The following is a 16548-nucleotide window of genomic DNA, read 5'->3' on the forward strand; positions in this document are numbered from 1 at the left end:
TTTACCCCAGCACAGGATAGGAGCAGGGTCTGTAAGTAAATATTTGCTGCAGTGGCCTGTGGTAATGCAGTCAGAGAGACCCCAAAAATGCAGTGTCCTGGCCAGGGGCAGGGTGGGGATGGATGAAGGTGCTGCCCATGCCTCGGTGCTCATGGCAGCGTCTCCGTGCTCTTTGCAGGCTGACCTGATGGACTGGCTCAGTGCCATCGGATTGCCCCAGTACCACAAAAAGCTGGTGAACAATGGCTATGACTCCATCACCATTGTCACAGACCTGACATGGGAGGATCTGCAAGAGATCGGCATCAACAAGCTGGGTGAGTCCTGCTGCCATGCTGGGGTGGCCCAGGGCAGCCAAGTTTCCCACCAGGGTCCCCATGCCCCATTCTCCCTCAGGCTGGGAGGTGAAGGCATATCCTGAGCCACCTGGAAAGGGCAGTTTGTGGCTGTCCCTAGGGCCTCCCCTTGGCGTGCTGAGGCCGGGCTGAGCTGGTTGTAGTTTGCGTCCTCCCATAGGCAGGGTTTAAATAACCTGGAGGCCTTTGCCCCAGTTGGTGACGTGAGCATGACTCTTCCTGGCCAGGAAACAAAGGCCTTGGGGGCCAGCGCTGACCTAATGCCCCTTTCGTGTTGCAACCTTCCCGCAGGCCACCAGAAGAAGATCATGTTGGCTGTCAAGAAGCTCAGAGACCTCCGCAAAAGCCTCAACCAAGCAGAAGCAACTCTGGCAAGACGCAAAGTCCCCGGTGCCCTGGACATTGTCACCATCGAGTCACTGGAGAATGGGGAGTGCCAGTCCCCACACACCCCCAAAATGATGACCTTCCAGGACAGTGAGCTCAGCTACGAGCTCCAGACAGCCATGTCCAACAGCTGCCACGAGACGCTCGGCATCAAGAGCAGCCAAGGGATGTCACGGAGCCAGGAGAGCATCGGGGTGCGGTCCCGGGGCTCAGGGCACTCGCAGGACAATGTGCTGTCCCGGCACCTCTCCAGCCCCTCGCAGGAGAGCCTGGGCAGCGGGGAGAGCAGCAGCAGCAGTGGGCAGTCCTGCGTACCGCCCCGCAGCAAGGAGAGCCCGGCCAGCCTGCCGGGACAGCCCAGTCCTGAGCCCTACGGGAAGCTCGTCTCCCCTGAGGGCCTGAACGGCTATGCCAACGGCGGCGGGGGCAGCCCTCTCAAGGAGAGGAACCTGCCCGAAGGCACGGATCAGTATGCCCGGCCGGCAGCTCAGAAAGGTGCCGGGACACCAGCAGTCACCCCCTGTACTCCTCCCCAGACCCCCAGCAAAGCAACAGCCCCATACGTCTTCATGTACCCACATGTCTCCTTGAAATCCCCGACGGTCCCTTCCCTCCTGGGAGCAGAGCAGCCCAAGACCCTGGCACACCCGTACCCCTCCATCTCCCCTGGACAGAAGAGCAGTCTGCAGACGTCGGCCCAAAAAGCCTTCAACTATCTGCACAGCCAGTGTGGCCCCACAGAGCCGCCCGCCACGTCACCCACAGCTGGGGCGGCGCCAGGCGCCTGGCAGGCCGGGGAGCAGCACAGCGGGGGTGAAGGCTTCAAGTACAAGAAGCGTTCACACAGCCTGAACCGCTACGCGCTGTCGGACGGGGAGCACGAGGAGGAGGAGGGGGTGCCCACCAGCACCCTGGGCTCCTACGCCACCCTGACGCGGCGGCCGGGCCGCAGCCAGATGCCGCGGGCCTGTGTGCAGGCGGATGCCAAGGTGACCCGCAGCCAGTCCTTTGCCATCCGGGCCAAGCGCAAGGGCCCTCCGCCGCCGCCTCCCAAGCGCCTCAGCTCCGTCTCCAGTGCCCTCGCTGCTGAGGCAGACGGCGAGCAGCCCCCTGACCCTGAGCGGCAGCCCGCAGCCCCCCAGGATGTGGCCGACACGGTCGCCAGCCCTGGTGACACCGGCTGCGGCAGGACGGTGAAGAGCCTGGCGGCTGCGCTAGAGGGGACCCCGGGGGCGAGTCCACCCAAGCCCCTCCTGGCCCCAAAACCCCTGCACGTGGCTCAGGACTGTCTCCCCAGGGCAGATGTGGATGATGAGTCCTATGATGGTGGTGACAGCAGCAGCAGCACGCTTTCTGATGCCAGCAGGGACCCCTTCGAGAGCAGCAAGCCACGGAGACGGACATTCAGTGAGCCCAGCGCTCCCATGACAGAGGTGGCCGCACAGGGTGGGCGGGAGGACGCCTGCTCAGACACGGAGGAGGAGTCCAAGCCAGGGGTCTCCTCCTCATCCTCCCAGAACAGCTCCAGTGAGTGCATCCCCTTTGCAGAAGAAGGCAACTTAACCATCAAACAGCGGCCAAAGCCCACGGGGCACCCCAAGGCTGACACAGCTGTACTGGACACAGAGCCCAGTTCCCAGCCAGTGGAGCCCCCCTGCTCCACTGGGAAGGAACCAGCTCTGCCCACTGCTGCCAAGGAGCTGCCTGTGCTGGAGTTCAACCTCACTGAGTCGGACACGGTGAAGCGCCGGCCCCGCTTCAGGGAGCGGGAGCCGCTGCAGGCGGTGCTGAAGGCGTTCAGCATGGCAGGGCAGGATGAAGCAGGGGCCAGCCCAGCACCCCAGTATGCCCAGGCCCAAGCAGTGAGCATCGCGGGCCCCGCCGTGCCGGCACCAGCACCACGAGCCGGGATGGCCGGGGATGCCTTTGACGACGACAGTGTGGAGTTCAGGATTGCTGAGATAGAGAAAAGCATCTTGTCTCTGGAGAAGGGAATCAAGAAGGCACCGAGTCCCACGAAAGCCCCCAGCCCCACGGAGCTGCTCGGCACCGCCGTGGTGAGGACGCCCGCTCCAGGTACATGGGCTGGTGGGGGTGTCTCCCAGGTGGTGGTGGAGCCTCTGGAAGGAGGCAAGGAGGATGTGGGCCACCACGTGCCACGAGTGCCTTTCCTTTGCAGATGTCCCTGCCAAGCACACCTCTGTGGCATCCACCAAGCTAGTCTTCTCCGGGCCCAAAACCATCTACCAGCAGGTCCTGCAGCCCTCCCGCCACACCGTTGCTCCCTGGGCGGCCACTGAGGCGGTGCCAGATGTGATCGGGTCCCTGGCCGGTCCTGGCTCACTGGCGCTGGAGGCGGGCAAGGTGTTGGCCAAGCCTTTGGCAACTGCCCCGGGCGCCGCCCTGGTCCAGCAGCGGCTGGAGCAGACCAACTCCACCCTGGCTGCTGCGCTACAGGTGGCCGAGAAGAAGATCACGGTGGAGGAGGCGGAGAGGTGAGGCAGCGGGGGGTGGTGAGGGAGATGCTGGGCTGGAATTCGAGGCGGAATTGGGAAGCCCCAGGAGAGGGCAGGCGAAGGGCTGTGCAAGGGCACCCGCCTGCACCACAGCAGCTCACACGTGCTTGGGTCTGGCTGCGTGCTGAGCTCCGCGAGGGTTGGGTCCAGCCTGGCCAACCCTGCCCCATCAGCACATGAAGCCTTCGGGCAGTGCATTGACCGGCTCTCCCTTTCCTCCCCAGCCACCCCGGGGCCGTGCATTCAGCCAAGAACATCCTGGAAGACATCAGCAACATGTTTGATGACCTGGCGGACCAGCTGGACGCGATGCTGGACTGAGACTTGCTCCCTCCTTCCCCTCCCCGCCTCCGGCTGCTCCGCCAGTGCCCGTCGTGACGGGGGGAGAGTGGACCTGGCACCGAGCGGTACCTCCAGGTCTCTCCAGCCGCCTCCCTCCCCGCACTTTGCACTGCGGCTGGGAACGCAGCCGCCCCTCCTTGCTCGCTCCTGGCTCCGTACCACACGTGCCAGCGTGGCTGCGGGCTGGTTTCCGAGGGGGTCAGGCGTTTCCCACCAGACTGGCAGCAGGAGGAGAGCCCAGAGGGGCTGCACAGGCAGTCCTGGTGGCCGCGGAGAAGCCCTCACTCCCTTGCACAGAGCTGAGGAGCCTCCACAAGGGACCTTTCTCTTTCCCTGCTGCATTGCTGAGTCCTGCCTCTTATTATTTATCCCCTGCCAACAATGTGTCAAAGGAGAGACCTCCCCGGGCAGCCGCCACCGAGCTGGCTATTTACTGAGCAGATCCCAGCCCCAGCAAGGCCTGACAGCAGCTAAAAGAAGACAGGGCTTGTCGCAATTTGGCAGCTTGCGGAGCGAGAAGGAACCTTTCTGCTTTATTTGTTGCTTTTCCAAACGCGTTAGCGTCAGGCAGCGTGTAATCCAAGTGGATCGAAATCCCTCCGGTGGGACCCACAAACGCGAGACGGGGCTGGCACAGCCTGCGAAGCAGCGGATGCTCCACCACAGCCCTGCTGGACATGGAGCTCTGCCTGCCCCCTCCCCAGCCATGAGGATGGTGATGGCAGCGCCGAAGGCCTGGGCATTTGTGCCAGGCTGGCTGGATCATGTTACTAAATGGAGGCTGCCCTCTGCCGACACGGTGCCTACACAAGCCACCACCCTGGTGCTGCCAGGGTGAAGTAGTAGCGTGGTTAGTGCTTTTTTCCTGTGGGATTTTTTTTTTTTTTTTTTTAACCTTCCCTATCCCTTTTTTGGGGGAGAAAATGGTCCCTTTTCCCACTCCCCCTCCCTGCTGGCACAAACTCCGCTGTGAGCATTGTTAAGCAGTAGCAGCGTTTGGGACTCGGTGAGATGCTTCCTTGCAGCCCTCCGAGCCGGCGGGAGCGTGACCCCGCGTGCACTGGGTGAATCCAGCTCGGCAGCAGCTACTGTGCACCCGGCTGGATGCAGTCACAGCCCCGTGGCTGCAGCGGGGGAGCAGTGGCGATAGCTCCTCGCATCCAAGCAGTAGGAGCGGCTGCATAGCTTGAAGACAGATTTCTCTTGCAGGATCTGTTTAGTAGTGCATGTCTAAATATGTCCAAGAGCCCCGAACTTGGCTTGCACTCGGCATGCCAAGCAAATGAAAGCATCAGAGCACCAGAAGGGAACCTAAGACTGTACTAAACTGCCATTTGCTACAAAAATTGCAAACAAAGGAAAAAAAGTTTCCACATGTCCCCCCCTTCTTAAAAAATCAACATAAAACCTAACTGGAGAGGGAGGTGGCTGAAGAGGCAGGTGCTTCCCAATTCTTTTGGGAGTTTGTGACTGAATTGGTCTGTTGGCAGCCCCTCGTCCCCTTGCAGGGCTGGGGGAGCAGCCCCTGCGCACAGAGCCCGCCCGACCTTCGCCAGGGTCTCACTCACAGGCGGGAGGTGCCAGCCTGGCTTCTAGGCTGAAAAGCAAGATGAACAAGCCCTGGGGGAAAAAAAAAAACAAACATGTCGTTGGCTGGGACTTGAGGTCAGTTTGAGGCAGTTAAGACGCTTCTCTCCTGGCTAGTTGGTTGCTCTGATATATATATCACATTGAGTGTATTTAAATGACTGTGTCTGACAGGCAAGTGCTACGTCATGGACCCGATTGTTTTTAAATAGCTACAACCGGTGGCACTTTATCAAAAGGTTTGCAGAAACCTTTTAAAACTGATTTTTACTCTGAGTCAACCTGGGACAAGCCCAGTTATTTTTTTCCAATGTTGATAAACTGTAAATGGTTTTTTTTTTAAAGGCCAATGTATATATTTTAAATGTGATTTATTATATATATTTACTAACCAGAATTGCAAGTCTTGTACTCTAGAGTCAGGGATAAGAGGACACTGGGGTGGAGCTGTTGCTGTCTGAGCCACCTGAGGGCAGCACCACGCTGCTCTCGTTGTCAATAAGGGAATTAAAACATTTGATTTTGCAGAAGAATGCCTATTTTTTAAGCTCTAGATCTCTATTTTGAAGCTACTGTATGGTGTGTAAGTTATGTACACTGCAACTGGGACTAACTGATCCCAGCTGCACCTGCTCTGTGCAGCAAGACAGTGAGGGAAAAAATTAGCCCATGTAATCACCAGACTGACAACAGATTTTAAACCATCTGCTCTGTTTGTGTTAATCATGTGTTTTGTTTTTCCACTAACATCCATTAAGACTAAAATTATTAAACAGCGGGGCATATTTTACCCTTTTGATAGTTTTGCCTAGTTGTGTCCTTCGTGTCAAATCACACAAGCTTGTCTCCTACTCTGAAGTTCACTGAGGATCAGCTTTACCCTGCCCCTCAAGTGCTTAAAACCTGGGTTTCCTCAGATAATCTCTCCTGGCAAGGGTCCCACGGCCACCTCCAGCGAGGTTAATGTTCAGTTTGGGTCTTACCACCATGGCAGGAAGGTGGTGAGAGCGCTGGGGACCAACACTACCTTCCAGTGCCCAGCTTTGGGCACGTCTGAAGCCTCAGCTACTCCCACCTGCCAGGCGAAGCACTCCTCCATCCTCCCTGCTGACACCAGGTCCTGCTTTGCTCGGAACAAGAAGCCCAGGCCTCCTCGTCTCACCACACTGCTTCTCTCCAGTGCTCGCAGCGCCTGTTCCGCCTCGCCCCAGCCTTTCATCCAGAGGCTTCAAACCATGCTGCCAGCCATGACCAAAGCGGTGCCTGGGAACAACCACGGGTGCTGTGCCTGGGGCCCAGGATACCACCAGGTAAGCAGACTGTTCTGTAGAAACAGGCATTCAGAGCTGGACAGTTTGCCCAAAGCTGAGCAGAAAGTGGGGAAAAAAAGTGCCAGGATCAGGTCCCAGGAGCATCAAGCTCTCAGGCTGTGTCCCTACAACAGGTGAACTGGGTAACTCGGGTCCTATGACACAAACAGCCACACACACTTCGATCTCCTTGCTTTGCTGGGTGCAAACTCCCTCCCACTCTCACTGTGTGTGTTATCCAAGACAATCATTTATTGCCGTTCATACACTGGATGGTGTGGGTCTGGGTTTGGGTTTTTTTTAAAACAATTTACAATTTTAATACAAATCAAGTATTTTTACATACATCCCAAAAATTTAATATAAAATATACACCATTTAAAAACATCTTGATGTAGGAAATTTCTTTCTGAAGCCGTGCACCCTGACCCTCGGATACCTCAATGGCCGAGGGAAGGGTGGCATTGGCGAGACCATCCAAAAGGCTCCATCATACACCTTGGCTCCCTCCAAGTCTAGCAGGGTAAGGAGGGTGCAGGAAAATAAACATTAGTGGTCACCCAGAGAAGGAAACCGTGGAGGTGCCTGCTCTAGAGGAAGGTGTGGCCAGCAGGAAGCCCTGGTATCTGCTGCCTTTTATCACCTACACCTTAGTGGCACAGGGCAAGAGCTAAGGTCGGGGGGTGGGGGGGGAAGGTTGCTCTGCAGGAATAGCAGTGAGCAGCTCGGTGCTGCCTCTGACTCCAGCTCAGAGAAGACCATACCCCACCTTCAGAGAGAAAAGCTGATTTTGCAGGTGCCAGGGTAACAGGTCTGGAGCTGGCATACAGTGAATTAAGTCAGATGAGAAAGATGCAGCTTGTTCTCCCTGAGCCAGGCAGCTCTGCAGGCCCAAGAGGAGTGAGGGCAGAGCTTCACTCGCTGGCAGAGGTCTGGCAGAGGTGAGCAGACCCGCTCTGCAAGCAGGAAGGGCCTGGTACCACTGCTTTGCAGGAGAGCAGCCCTGTGTTTCCCCAGTGAGCTGCTGGCTCCGTCCCATGCAATCCTGCCAGCAGCAGGGAATCTGAACATCCACTCTCCAGCTGTAGGAACAGGGTCTGAGCCTCTGAACACCCCCAGCTGGCCCCTGTCCCCAGAGCTCAGAGGCTGGCTGTACCCCTGCTTTGCTCTCTACCAGATCCACAGCAGGGATAAGGATATTGCTTAGAGACACGCAGTGCTGCAATCAAAGGAAGACAAGGTAGAGCAACAGGGCAGAGCTTGGGGATTCCCAGCCAGCTCCCTGCCAGCCAGGGAGGGACCAGCAGCCATTTGTTAATCTCAGGTACCAAAGGGGAAGTAACAGCTTAGTGTTAATATTGGGAGAAAAACAGTGCCAGGCTTTACCAGCTTTTAGATACTTTTTAGAACTAGGAAGGTAGTAAACATCTCCATGAGCTGCAAATACTTTGGTAGCCAAGCCTGTGTGCTTCTGTGTGGCCCTCAACTGTCAGCTCACAACAGCACCAGTGTTCCTAGTACAGCTGGGGTCTGTTCAGAGCTCAAGAGCATTTGTGCTGCACTGGGGCAAATCATGGTTTGCAGTAGCCCTCAGGGGAAGGTTTCCCCCAGTCAAATGAAGAAGAGACCTCCAGAAAAACAGAGAACACACGTGAGGGCAGCAGCATGGAGGGGAGAGACTTCCAAACATGATCACAGAAAGATGTGATGAGAGGGGTTTTCCTGTACCTTGGAGAGCAAACACCAGCTGCAGTATGATCTAGGACTGGGAAAGGAGCCGTCCACCAGCTCCATGTTAGTCACAACTGCAAGATGTCGACATCCTGCTCAGAAAGACATCCCCTTCCCTCCATGGCAGGATAGGCAGGTCTCAGGTTTAGCTACGGCCCTCTCAAGCAGGCATTTTACTGAAGCAGAATGGCAATTTGAATCACAAGAATGAGGACAGTTATAAACCTCTCTGGGGGTTGTTAAAGCAGGTAAGAGCTGGCTCAGTAGGGCTGGAGGAAGCTGAGTCCTTCTGACTCCCTGCAGGCAGGCAGAACTGCCCTCCTGACTCCCTCTGCACCAGATCACTAGGGTCGAATGCAGGCAGCTTTTCTTAAAGCCCTATCCCTCTCCTCTCCTCGCGAAGAACTCACCAGCCGGCATATAGCTACAGCAATAACGCTAGAGGGCAGGCCTGGCCCAGCCTAGCCATCGCAGGGGCCTTCCCAGCACCCTGCCAGAGACCTTTCCTACTGTCTCCTCGGGAATGTGAGCTCCAGTCCTCACCTGGCACCCAGCGCTCCTGCAGCTGCAAAAGAGATGGCTCCTTTGCCCCAGGACACAGGGACGGGGAGGTGGGCGAGGGCACGCACAGGCATGCACACACACATCATCCAGGAGAGCACGCAGAGATGGAAAAACAAAATGGGTTTTGATAGAAATCTCCTGCTTCAGTAGCCCTATGTCTCCCATGCTGGCCTCAGATTCTCCTGCTAGGTCCAGGAAACCCATCTGCTCGCACAGAGGGAAGGATTCGCTTCATTTCAGCTTCACCATGACACTAACAAAAACCTCTATTAATAAATAAATAAAGGAAAAGCAGCCTGAACAGCCACCCAAGCTTGCAGGCTCCCTGGAGAGTACCCTAGCAGGCTGGGTGGGGGCTGCATACCTGCTGGGGGATCCTGATAGCAGTGCCCTGCCCCTGGAAGGTGCTGATGTAGTTTTGTGAGGAGGCTGTCTGGTTTGCATGTGTGGGGGAAAACACCCCGAGCCTTTGGTGCAGCCACTCTCCCAGTGCAGGATGTGGTTGTGTGGCCCTGGCTCCAGGGAACTTGAGCTGGGAGTGTTTAAAATGGTGAATTCATTCCCAGCTTCGTTTCAAACTGCAACTTCTGCCTCTTTTGGTAACGGACCCGGACCCTGGAGAAGGCAGAAGAAAGAAAAGAGTCAGCATGTGGAGGAGTGAAAGGCAAGGCTGCCTCACTGCAATTCCTGAGCTGCACAGCCCCAAGGAGCAGGGAAGCCCCTGGCCTGAGCCCTGTGATGGGATCAGACCCAGAGAGCAACCCGTGGTCTCAGTCCTACCCCATCCAGCCAAGTCCCATCTCCAGGACCACCAGACACAGCAGAAAGATGTCCAGAAATCTTTCCCAGGAACAGAGACAGTGGCTCTGTCCCCATCAGGTTCCCTCTATTCCCCTCTGCTTTTCCTCACCAACCCATTTCCTGCATCAGTGCTCATTAGCGTTAACTCCCAGCTCTGGCTGCTCCCTGTGCTAGTAAGAACAGCCACTCACTTTGCCTGCTACTAATTCTTGGCTTCAGCCACTTCCCGTGAAAATGAGTCCCACAGTCCAGGCACTGTGTGAAGACGTATTTCCTCTGCTGTGATTCAATGCCTCTCTGTCCTCATGGGACGAGATGGAGAGAACAGCCCTCTCCGATTCCACACTGGTATTTCAGAGACCTTGGCTGTCTCCCTCCCATTGGTTTGAGATAAGGAAATTTTGGTCTCCCTTCCTGCTCCCAATCACTGCCACTGCCCTTCCCTGACCCTCCTTCCTCCCCTGCACTTCCTCCCTGAGAGGTGGAGCATGAGCTTGCACACAATAGCCAGGTGACTTACACAATGCAATCATCTTTTCCTTTTTATTCCCCACCCTGTTCCCTGTGCATCATTTTTCTGTAGCTCAAGGCCAGGCTGGAGGCTCCAGCCCTTTCTCCCCATCTTCCCAACTACCCCCATACCTGATTTCATGCAGCTTGACAATCTCATTGATGATAACCACAAGGACCAAGGAAAGAAAACCCAGGAGCCATGAGACCGGGGAGATGGAAACATGGTTAAAGGTCAAGGAAGAATGGAGGTTTTCCCAGAGTTTCAGGTCCAGCACAGTCTGTGCCACTTGCCCCAGCAATCTAAGACCATAAACAGACACAGCAAATCTCAGCAGAGCTCACAAGCTTCCCAGGATCTGCAGATCAGGGGTCACAACAGAGTTCACAACAGAGACCCCTCGCCAATTGAGCAGTGGAAAACAACTGCCAGGTACTATCATTTTCTCAGCACCAGCAAGCTAGTGCTGAAGCAGGTCTAGAGCCCTCCTTCCTCCAGCATTCTGGGGTGCCCCATCAGGGCCTGGGGATACTCACACAACAGCCACAGTGAGTGTCCACCACCGGTTGGAAAGGGGACTCTTCTTCCACAGCGGCTTGGTGCGGTGGACATGGGTGATCGATATGAACACTGTGGGGAACAGATGGAAGAGGGGGTTATTTAGCATCACACAGAAATACAACACTTTACACCAACAACTACTGCTCCAAGGGATATGGGGTTTATGTCCCTGAAACCAACCTTTCAGGCCAGACCCCACAGCAATTCCAAGTCTCCAGGTACACAGGGTAAGGGGGAATACAGCAGTAGTACTGCACAGGATTACTCACTCTGGGGATGCCAAGGCTGGTTTGCAGCCTGGCATGCTAAAACAGATCAGGCAAAGGACCAGAACCAGGGAGTTGGGGGGTGGGATCGCGGTGGTCTTGTCTCTGGCTCACTGCAGGCCTGCAGCAGTGGAAAACTCCAGCCTAGAGAAGGATATTTATCCAAAGACCCAGAGCTGTCTGCACAAGACAGAACATTTGCTCAGATTTTGTCTGGGCTCTTCAAAGCAGCATTTCCCACCTACCAGGCAGGAGCACCCATGCCTAGCCTCAGTGGTCTGAAGGACACAGAACAGTAATGCAAACTACCTCTCTCCAAAGTAGGGCTGCCCCTCAAATCAGGAAGAGTTTCTGCTGTCCTGGACACCCTGCACATCTCAACATGCAATTCTCTGCCTGGCACCAAGGCACAGCCCACATGACATGGTGGAAAGGTTGCAGAAACCCTTTAAGAGAGCAGAGACCCTGTCAGAGAGCAGCTGGACCTACTCTGCCAGGCAATCATGTGCAGGTGATGAGGGTCAGCCAGGACCTGGCTCCCTGCCCCTCCAGAGGGTTTAAAAAGGCTTCCAGCTCCAGGGGAGTCACACCTGCACTAGTGCTCTTTGGGGAAAGGAAATAGGGCGCTTCCCAAAATGGCAGCAGGCACATAAGGACTTTTGAGGCAGGGAATATTTTTGGAGACATGCAGGGTGCTACTTGCTGATTTGCAAGAAGGCAAAGAGGGATGCTGCTCTTCTGGTGAGACTGGAACAGAACTGATGCTTCACCAGGCTGGAAGGAAGCAGAATCAGCTCTGAAGGTGTGGTCTTTATTCTGTCATAGCAATGTTTAGTAAGAAAAGGGGCTTTATGCCTGTGCTGAGAGACCTCTGTAGTGTCTGCTTCTACCAGAGAGTCTGTGCTCTGGCATAGGGGGTAAAGAAAGACGCAAAGGATGCAAGTTTTCCCCCAGAGTGTGGAATGGGGGTCTGGGAACAGGGACTTACCTGTGTGTAAAACAATCAGGCCAGCTGTGAGCTTCTGGGCTACGAGAAGAGCATTAGAAAATGTTCCAAACCAGTCAGGAGCACCATCAGTATTGCTAGTAAATGAGATAACACAGGAAAATGTCAATAGTGAGGACTTACTGCCTGACCTCTTCCCACCAGGGCCATATCCTTCTCTGAGAGAACTAAGTGTGAACTTGGAGCCAGGCCGTCCTAGTACCAGGAGGCAACAGTGAGCAAAGATGTAACTGTCAAGGCTGTGGGGAGAGTACCCAGCCCTCTGTGGAGCCATTAGAGCTGATCATGCAAGAGCCTGAAGCTTGTTAGACGGGAATCAGTTCCACCTGGGAAGGGCAAGAGCAACAAGCCCTGGCAGGGTGAGGGGGTGTGTGCCAGGCTCAGTTCCTCACCTGTGCAGCATGATGGAGGAGCAGGCTGTGAGATTGAGGCTGGTAGTGTTCACCTCTTTGCAGGACTCATGCAGTGTGAACCCGAAGCAGATGAGGCAGGAGCAGATGGTCAGGCTGAATTTCAGCAGGAAGCAGAACAGGAAGTAGTGCTGAGTCTGTGAATAAGGGAGAGGCAGGAGGATGACATGGGCATGTCACTGGCCCAGCTTCCCCTGCATGAACCATCAGGGAATCAGTGGCTGCAAAAGACAAGCTGTAGTACAGATGAGATGCTGCACTGTGGATCTGCCCTGTGGGCATGCTGGCACCAAGGGATTCCCTTTCTGTCCATGCCAGGCTCTGGAGAGCATGGCTCATGCCATGGGCCAATTTATGAAGCAAGCTGGGAAGGCACAGGGCCTCAGCTATGCATCACCACTGGGATAAAGTAGAAAAGAAAAATGTGTGAACGATTATAATCTGACTAGCCACTTACTTTCTTAGGAATTGAAGTCAAGTTTTTTCCTGTTGCCATGGTCATGATGGAGCTGTGAGGAGGCTTGCCCAGGAGCGAGATGCTGGAGAAAGGTAAGATAGTCTCTCAGTAACAAGATCAGGCACCACAACTATTGCTTTTTCATCTGTGTCTAACATTTGAACTGAAAAAAATCCTCCTTAGACTGCTTGGAACATTGGCATTTATCTGGTCACTGCCTTAAGCATATGCTGTACAAGGTGTCATTCATGGCAGATGCAGACAGGGAGAGAGGTGACCTCCAAATATGTGATGGGAAAGTGTATCCACCCATGGTGCCTTGGCCTGACACCCTAAGGCTCTCCATTACACTCCATCCAGTGCAACAGTATCAGAATTAGAAGATGATTTTCAGCTGGAGGTTCAATCTACAAGATAATAGCAGCTCTGACAGCAGGCAGGCCTAACACAGCAGTACACAAATGCTCCTATCTGTGTTTCTAAGCAGCCTGTCAAAGGAGGTGCTTGGAATAATCCTTGTCGCTGCCTCAGCATGCTGTGGGTGATGTCAGCTTTCTTTTCACATGGACACCAGAGGCTGAGGGACTGGGCTATGCATCCTGTGGGTGGGATGCAGGAGATTCCACCCTGATAGACTCACCTGAGCAGTGGGTAGCAGAAACAGGAGAGCCACACGATGTCCGTGGTACTGAGGATGGGGGGCAGCTGCACCAGGCAGGAGAGGAACTGGACAGGAACAACCCAGAGTGAAGAGCATGAGCAGTGCTAGGACAGTCTTGTTACCCAAGATGCCACTGTCCTACCCCAAAACCCTGGCATGAGCAGGTAACTAGCTGTCACTGCACAGTCCCTCCACGTGTTCCAGGCTGCTGGCAGAGGTGCTACAAGGGATGCCTTTCTCCAGGGGGAAAAAGGGTTTAAAGAGAAACCCCTGTAGGAGGGTCAGGGAGAAGGGGAAATGCAGGCTGAAATCACATAGTCTCTAACTTTCCCAAACATGCTGAATAAACCTGACTGAAGGCCACCTCTCTTGCAAGGCTGCCCCACTGCAGCTACCCATATCCATGCGAGCACTCCTGTCCTCTGAGCTAAATGCTGTCCCCAGCCAGGCCAGGACTCACCTGAATGACAACCAAGGTCAGCTGGCACTGTAGCAGGAAGAGGAAACACTTGCGGATCCCATAGGTTGCATGCCTGGCCTGGAAGGAAGCACAAGCCCTCAGAGCCCTTGCTGTGATGGGAGCAGTTATCAGCCAAGAGTAATTATTGGCAGGCAGGAGCAAAACATGTGGCCTGCTGGGGAAGTGGGAGGGGAGAGGATCTGGACATATTGTCAGCAAAAGGGTAAGGTCTCTGGCCTAAATGTGGAAGTTGTGAAGGAAAGGCAGAATTTAGCCAAAGGGTAAGTTTGTTTAAACCTCCTGGATTTTCTGGGGTAACACTTCTCCCTAGCACTGTATTATTCTCTGGCTAGTGATCCCTGCAAGTTTATACTTTATCTAGCTGAACAGTATCTGTTCAGTATCTGCCACAAGGCACCATTCCCAAACCATCCCCTCACCTCAGACAGGGCCAGGCAGGAAGAGTATCTCTATTGTGCTGCGTGAACAAAGGACAGGAGACACAAGCAAAGCTAATGCTGGCAGCTTACTGTGGACAACCCAACAAGAATGCTCACATGTGCTCCTGGCTTTGTGAGCTGTAGGCAGAGGGGAGAGTACTGGAGAGGGGACATGCCTGGCATACCTGCTCTATGAGCCTGATGATGCTGGTGCTCTCTTCTTGGCGGAAGGACATGGAGCAAGGCAGGCTGTTGAGCTGCCCTGAGAGCTGCAGTGGCGTGAGCTCGTCAGAGATGTGAGTCATGGTGGTGCTGGTGGCATAGCCAAAAGTCTCCCAGGAGCAGCGAGATGGGTAGAGAGGGTCCAGTGCTATACTGCAAGGATAACACAGGAGCATCAGTGGAAGTACTCATCCCAGAGGAGAAACTGTTTCACTGCAGTCCAGCCTGTGAAGTCGTGCTGTGCTGAGCCATGCCACCTCCATCTGCCTCACTGGTAGAGAAGTCCTGAGCTGTAACATGAATCTAGAATCATTTGCCCTAGACTTCCAGTTATTCCCAGAGAAACAATGAACAGATCTGGGTTTGTGGCTCAAGGTCAATGAGTTGGCTGATCCAGAGGGGCATTTTCACTCTTTCACCCAGTGAGAAGCATTTGTAATGCCAGCTGGTGTGCAGTAGTTCAGCATCCAAGAAAGAAATATCTCTGTGTGTCAAGGGATGTAGGTAAGTCATCCCGTCCAATAACACTCAAATCTCCCTTAGGGAGTCAAATACAGCTAATAAGAGACAGAGCAATTGTGAGCACAGTGCACCGGTCTGGTGTGACCCACGGCTGGGCACTTGCTGTGCTCAAGGCAAAGGCAGCTGGAGGAGTCTGGATCCTGCCCCACCTGATATCACTTTGCAGGAAGAGGCAGCTGTTCCGCAGGTTGGCAGAGCTTCCCAGACAGCAAGTCACCTCCCCATACTCCTGCATGATTTTGATCATCTCGCACATGGCTGCAGAGGGACAGAAGGAGAAACACAGTGCGTTATCTCATTATGCACACAAAGATGCAGTGCTTCACCCACCCTTTCTAGTCTGGATAACAAGCTGTCAGATCTTTTAAAATCATCCCAGCTGATATTCATCAGTCATGTATAGTGAGTCCAAAGTCAAAGTACACAATTAGGTAGCTAATTAATTGCAGTCTAAGTGCCCTGTATACCTGCCTCCCACAGGAACTGAGCTGTGATTCACAGAACTGTGACCCAGAGACTTGCATCGCTAGCACATCTCTTTCAGACTAGAGCTGTAGGTATAGCCTAGGTATATTATACAGGTGGCTTCAGCATCAAATGGTCTTGCTAGAAAACAGCAGAAGCTAAGTAAACCTAAATACAAACTTAAAATAAATACACAATTTTAAATTCTGCTCAGCAGCACATCACTACTGTTCCAAGTCTAAAGGAACAGAGGGAATCTAACAAAGCACTGCGAAAGCAGTGCCACACTTAGCTGTACTCAGAGGCAGCCCCTGTTCCTGCGCTCCCACCACTACTTCTAGCCCTCATCAGTCTTTTTATCAACACCCTCCTAGGGCCTCTAAATCAAAGCTGCTGTTTGATCCGATTTTTCTTCTGTAGCTCTGTGCACAGTGTGCTGTGTGTGTATGAATTTTCTAGAATGCTCCAGGCAAAAAAAAAAAACCAAACCCACCCTCTGCAGATTCTTGTGTAAACAACTTCACTGGTACACCGATCTGCAGCATAGTGAGGGGTTAGATGAAGAGGGCAACTGCCACTTCTGTCAGAGAGAGGAAATCTATTGGGCACTGACTGCTTAGGCTGACCAGGCTGTGACTGGTTCTCACTGGCACTCTGTAAACTGTGGCCAGAGGCTCCTAAAAGGCCAAATCGTAATGATGCTTAGCACTTTCACTGTAGACTGGACAGGTATCAGCCAGCTAAGCACTCAAGGCCCTTTCTTAACTAAAATAGTTTATCCTGAAAGATAAAGAAATTTTGTCCTTTCTGGTCTCTGCAATCAAAAACTCTGCAAAGCAGCAGAAGGTGGTAACAGCAACTGCTGAAGGAAAATTATTCTGGGAAGTGATTTCCAAGTTATATAAGGCAGAGAGGGTTGCGAGCAGAGATCAAAGTCTCCCAGCACACTGATAATGCTTATTTAATGAAAGGC

The 16548-nt window shown here is 54.0% G+C and overlaps 2 protein-coding genes across 5 annotated transcripts in view; one reads left to right on the forward strand and one right to left on the reverse strand.

The window, feature by feature from the left end:
- Nucleotides 1-5973, forward strand: part of CASKIN2 (CASK interacting protein 2) — a 32300-nt gene extending 26327 nt beyond the window's left edge. Inside the window, 4 exon segments of the mRNA XM_026860939.1 lie at nucleotides 179-317; nucleotides 648-2819; nucleotides 2923-3238; nucleotides 3484-5973. Coding sequence (XP_026716740.1) covers nucleotides 179-317; nucleotides 648-2819; nucleotides 2923-3238; nucleotides 3484-3580 — 2724 coding nt within the window. The 3' untranslated portion in view covers nucleotides 3581-5973.
- Nucleotides 4518-16548, reverse strand: part of TMEM94 (transmembrane protein 94) — a 46333-nt gene continuing 34302 nt past the window's right edge. For all 4 annotated transcript variants that reach the window (XM_026860943.1, XM_026860941.1, XM_026860944.1 and 1 more), the window contains 10 exons: nucleotides 15260-15368; nucleotides 14552-14741; nucleotides 13927-14004; nucleotides 13446-13531; nucleotides 12806-12887; nucleotides 12331-12485; nucleotides 11921-12015; nucleotides 10642-10735; nucleotides 10237-10407; nucleotides 4518-9408 (listed from right to left, as the gene is read on the reverse strand). In XM_026860943.1, the coding sequence (XP_026716744.1) occupies nucleotides 9336-9408; nucleotides 10237-10407; nucleotides 10642-10735; nucleotides 11921-12015; nucleotides 12331-12485; nucleotides 12806-12887; nucleotides 13446-13531; nucleotides 13927-14004; nucleotides 14552-14741; nucleotides 15260-15368 (1133 nt within the window). In that variant the 3' untranslated portion in view covers nucleotides 4518-9335. The remainder of the gene's footprint in view (nucleotides 9409-10236; nucleotides 10408-10641; nucleotides 10736-11920; nucleotides 12016-12330; nucleotides 12486-12805; nucleotides 12888-13445; nucleotides 13532-13926; nucleotides 14005-14551; nucleotides 14742-15259; nucleotides 15369-16548) is intronic.

Source organism: Athene cunicularia (genome assembly GCF_003259725.1).
Source record: "Athene cunicularia isolate RWA chromosome 18 unlocalized genomic scaffold, athCun1 chr18_part1, whole genome shotgun sequence".
Classification (NCBI taxonomy): domain Eukaryota; kingdom Metazoa; phylum Chordata; class Aves; order Strigiformes; family Strigidae; genus Athene; species Athene cunicularia.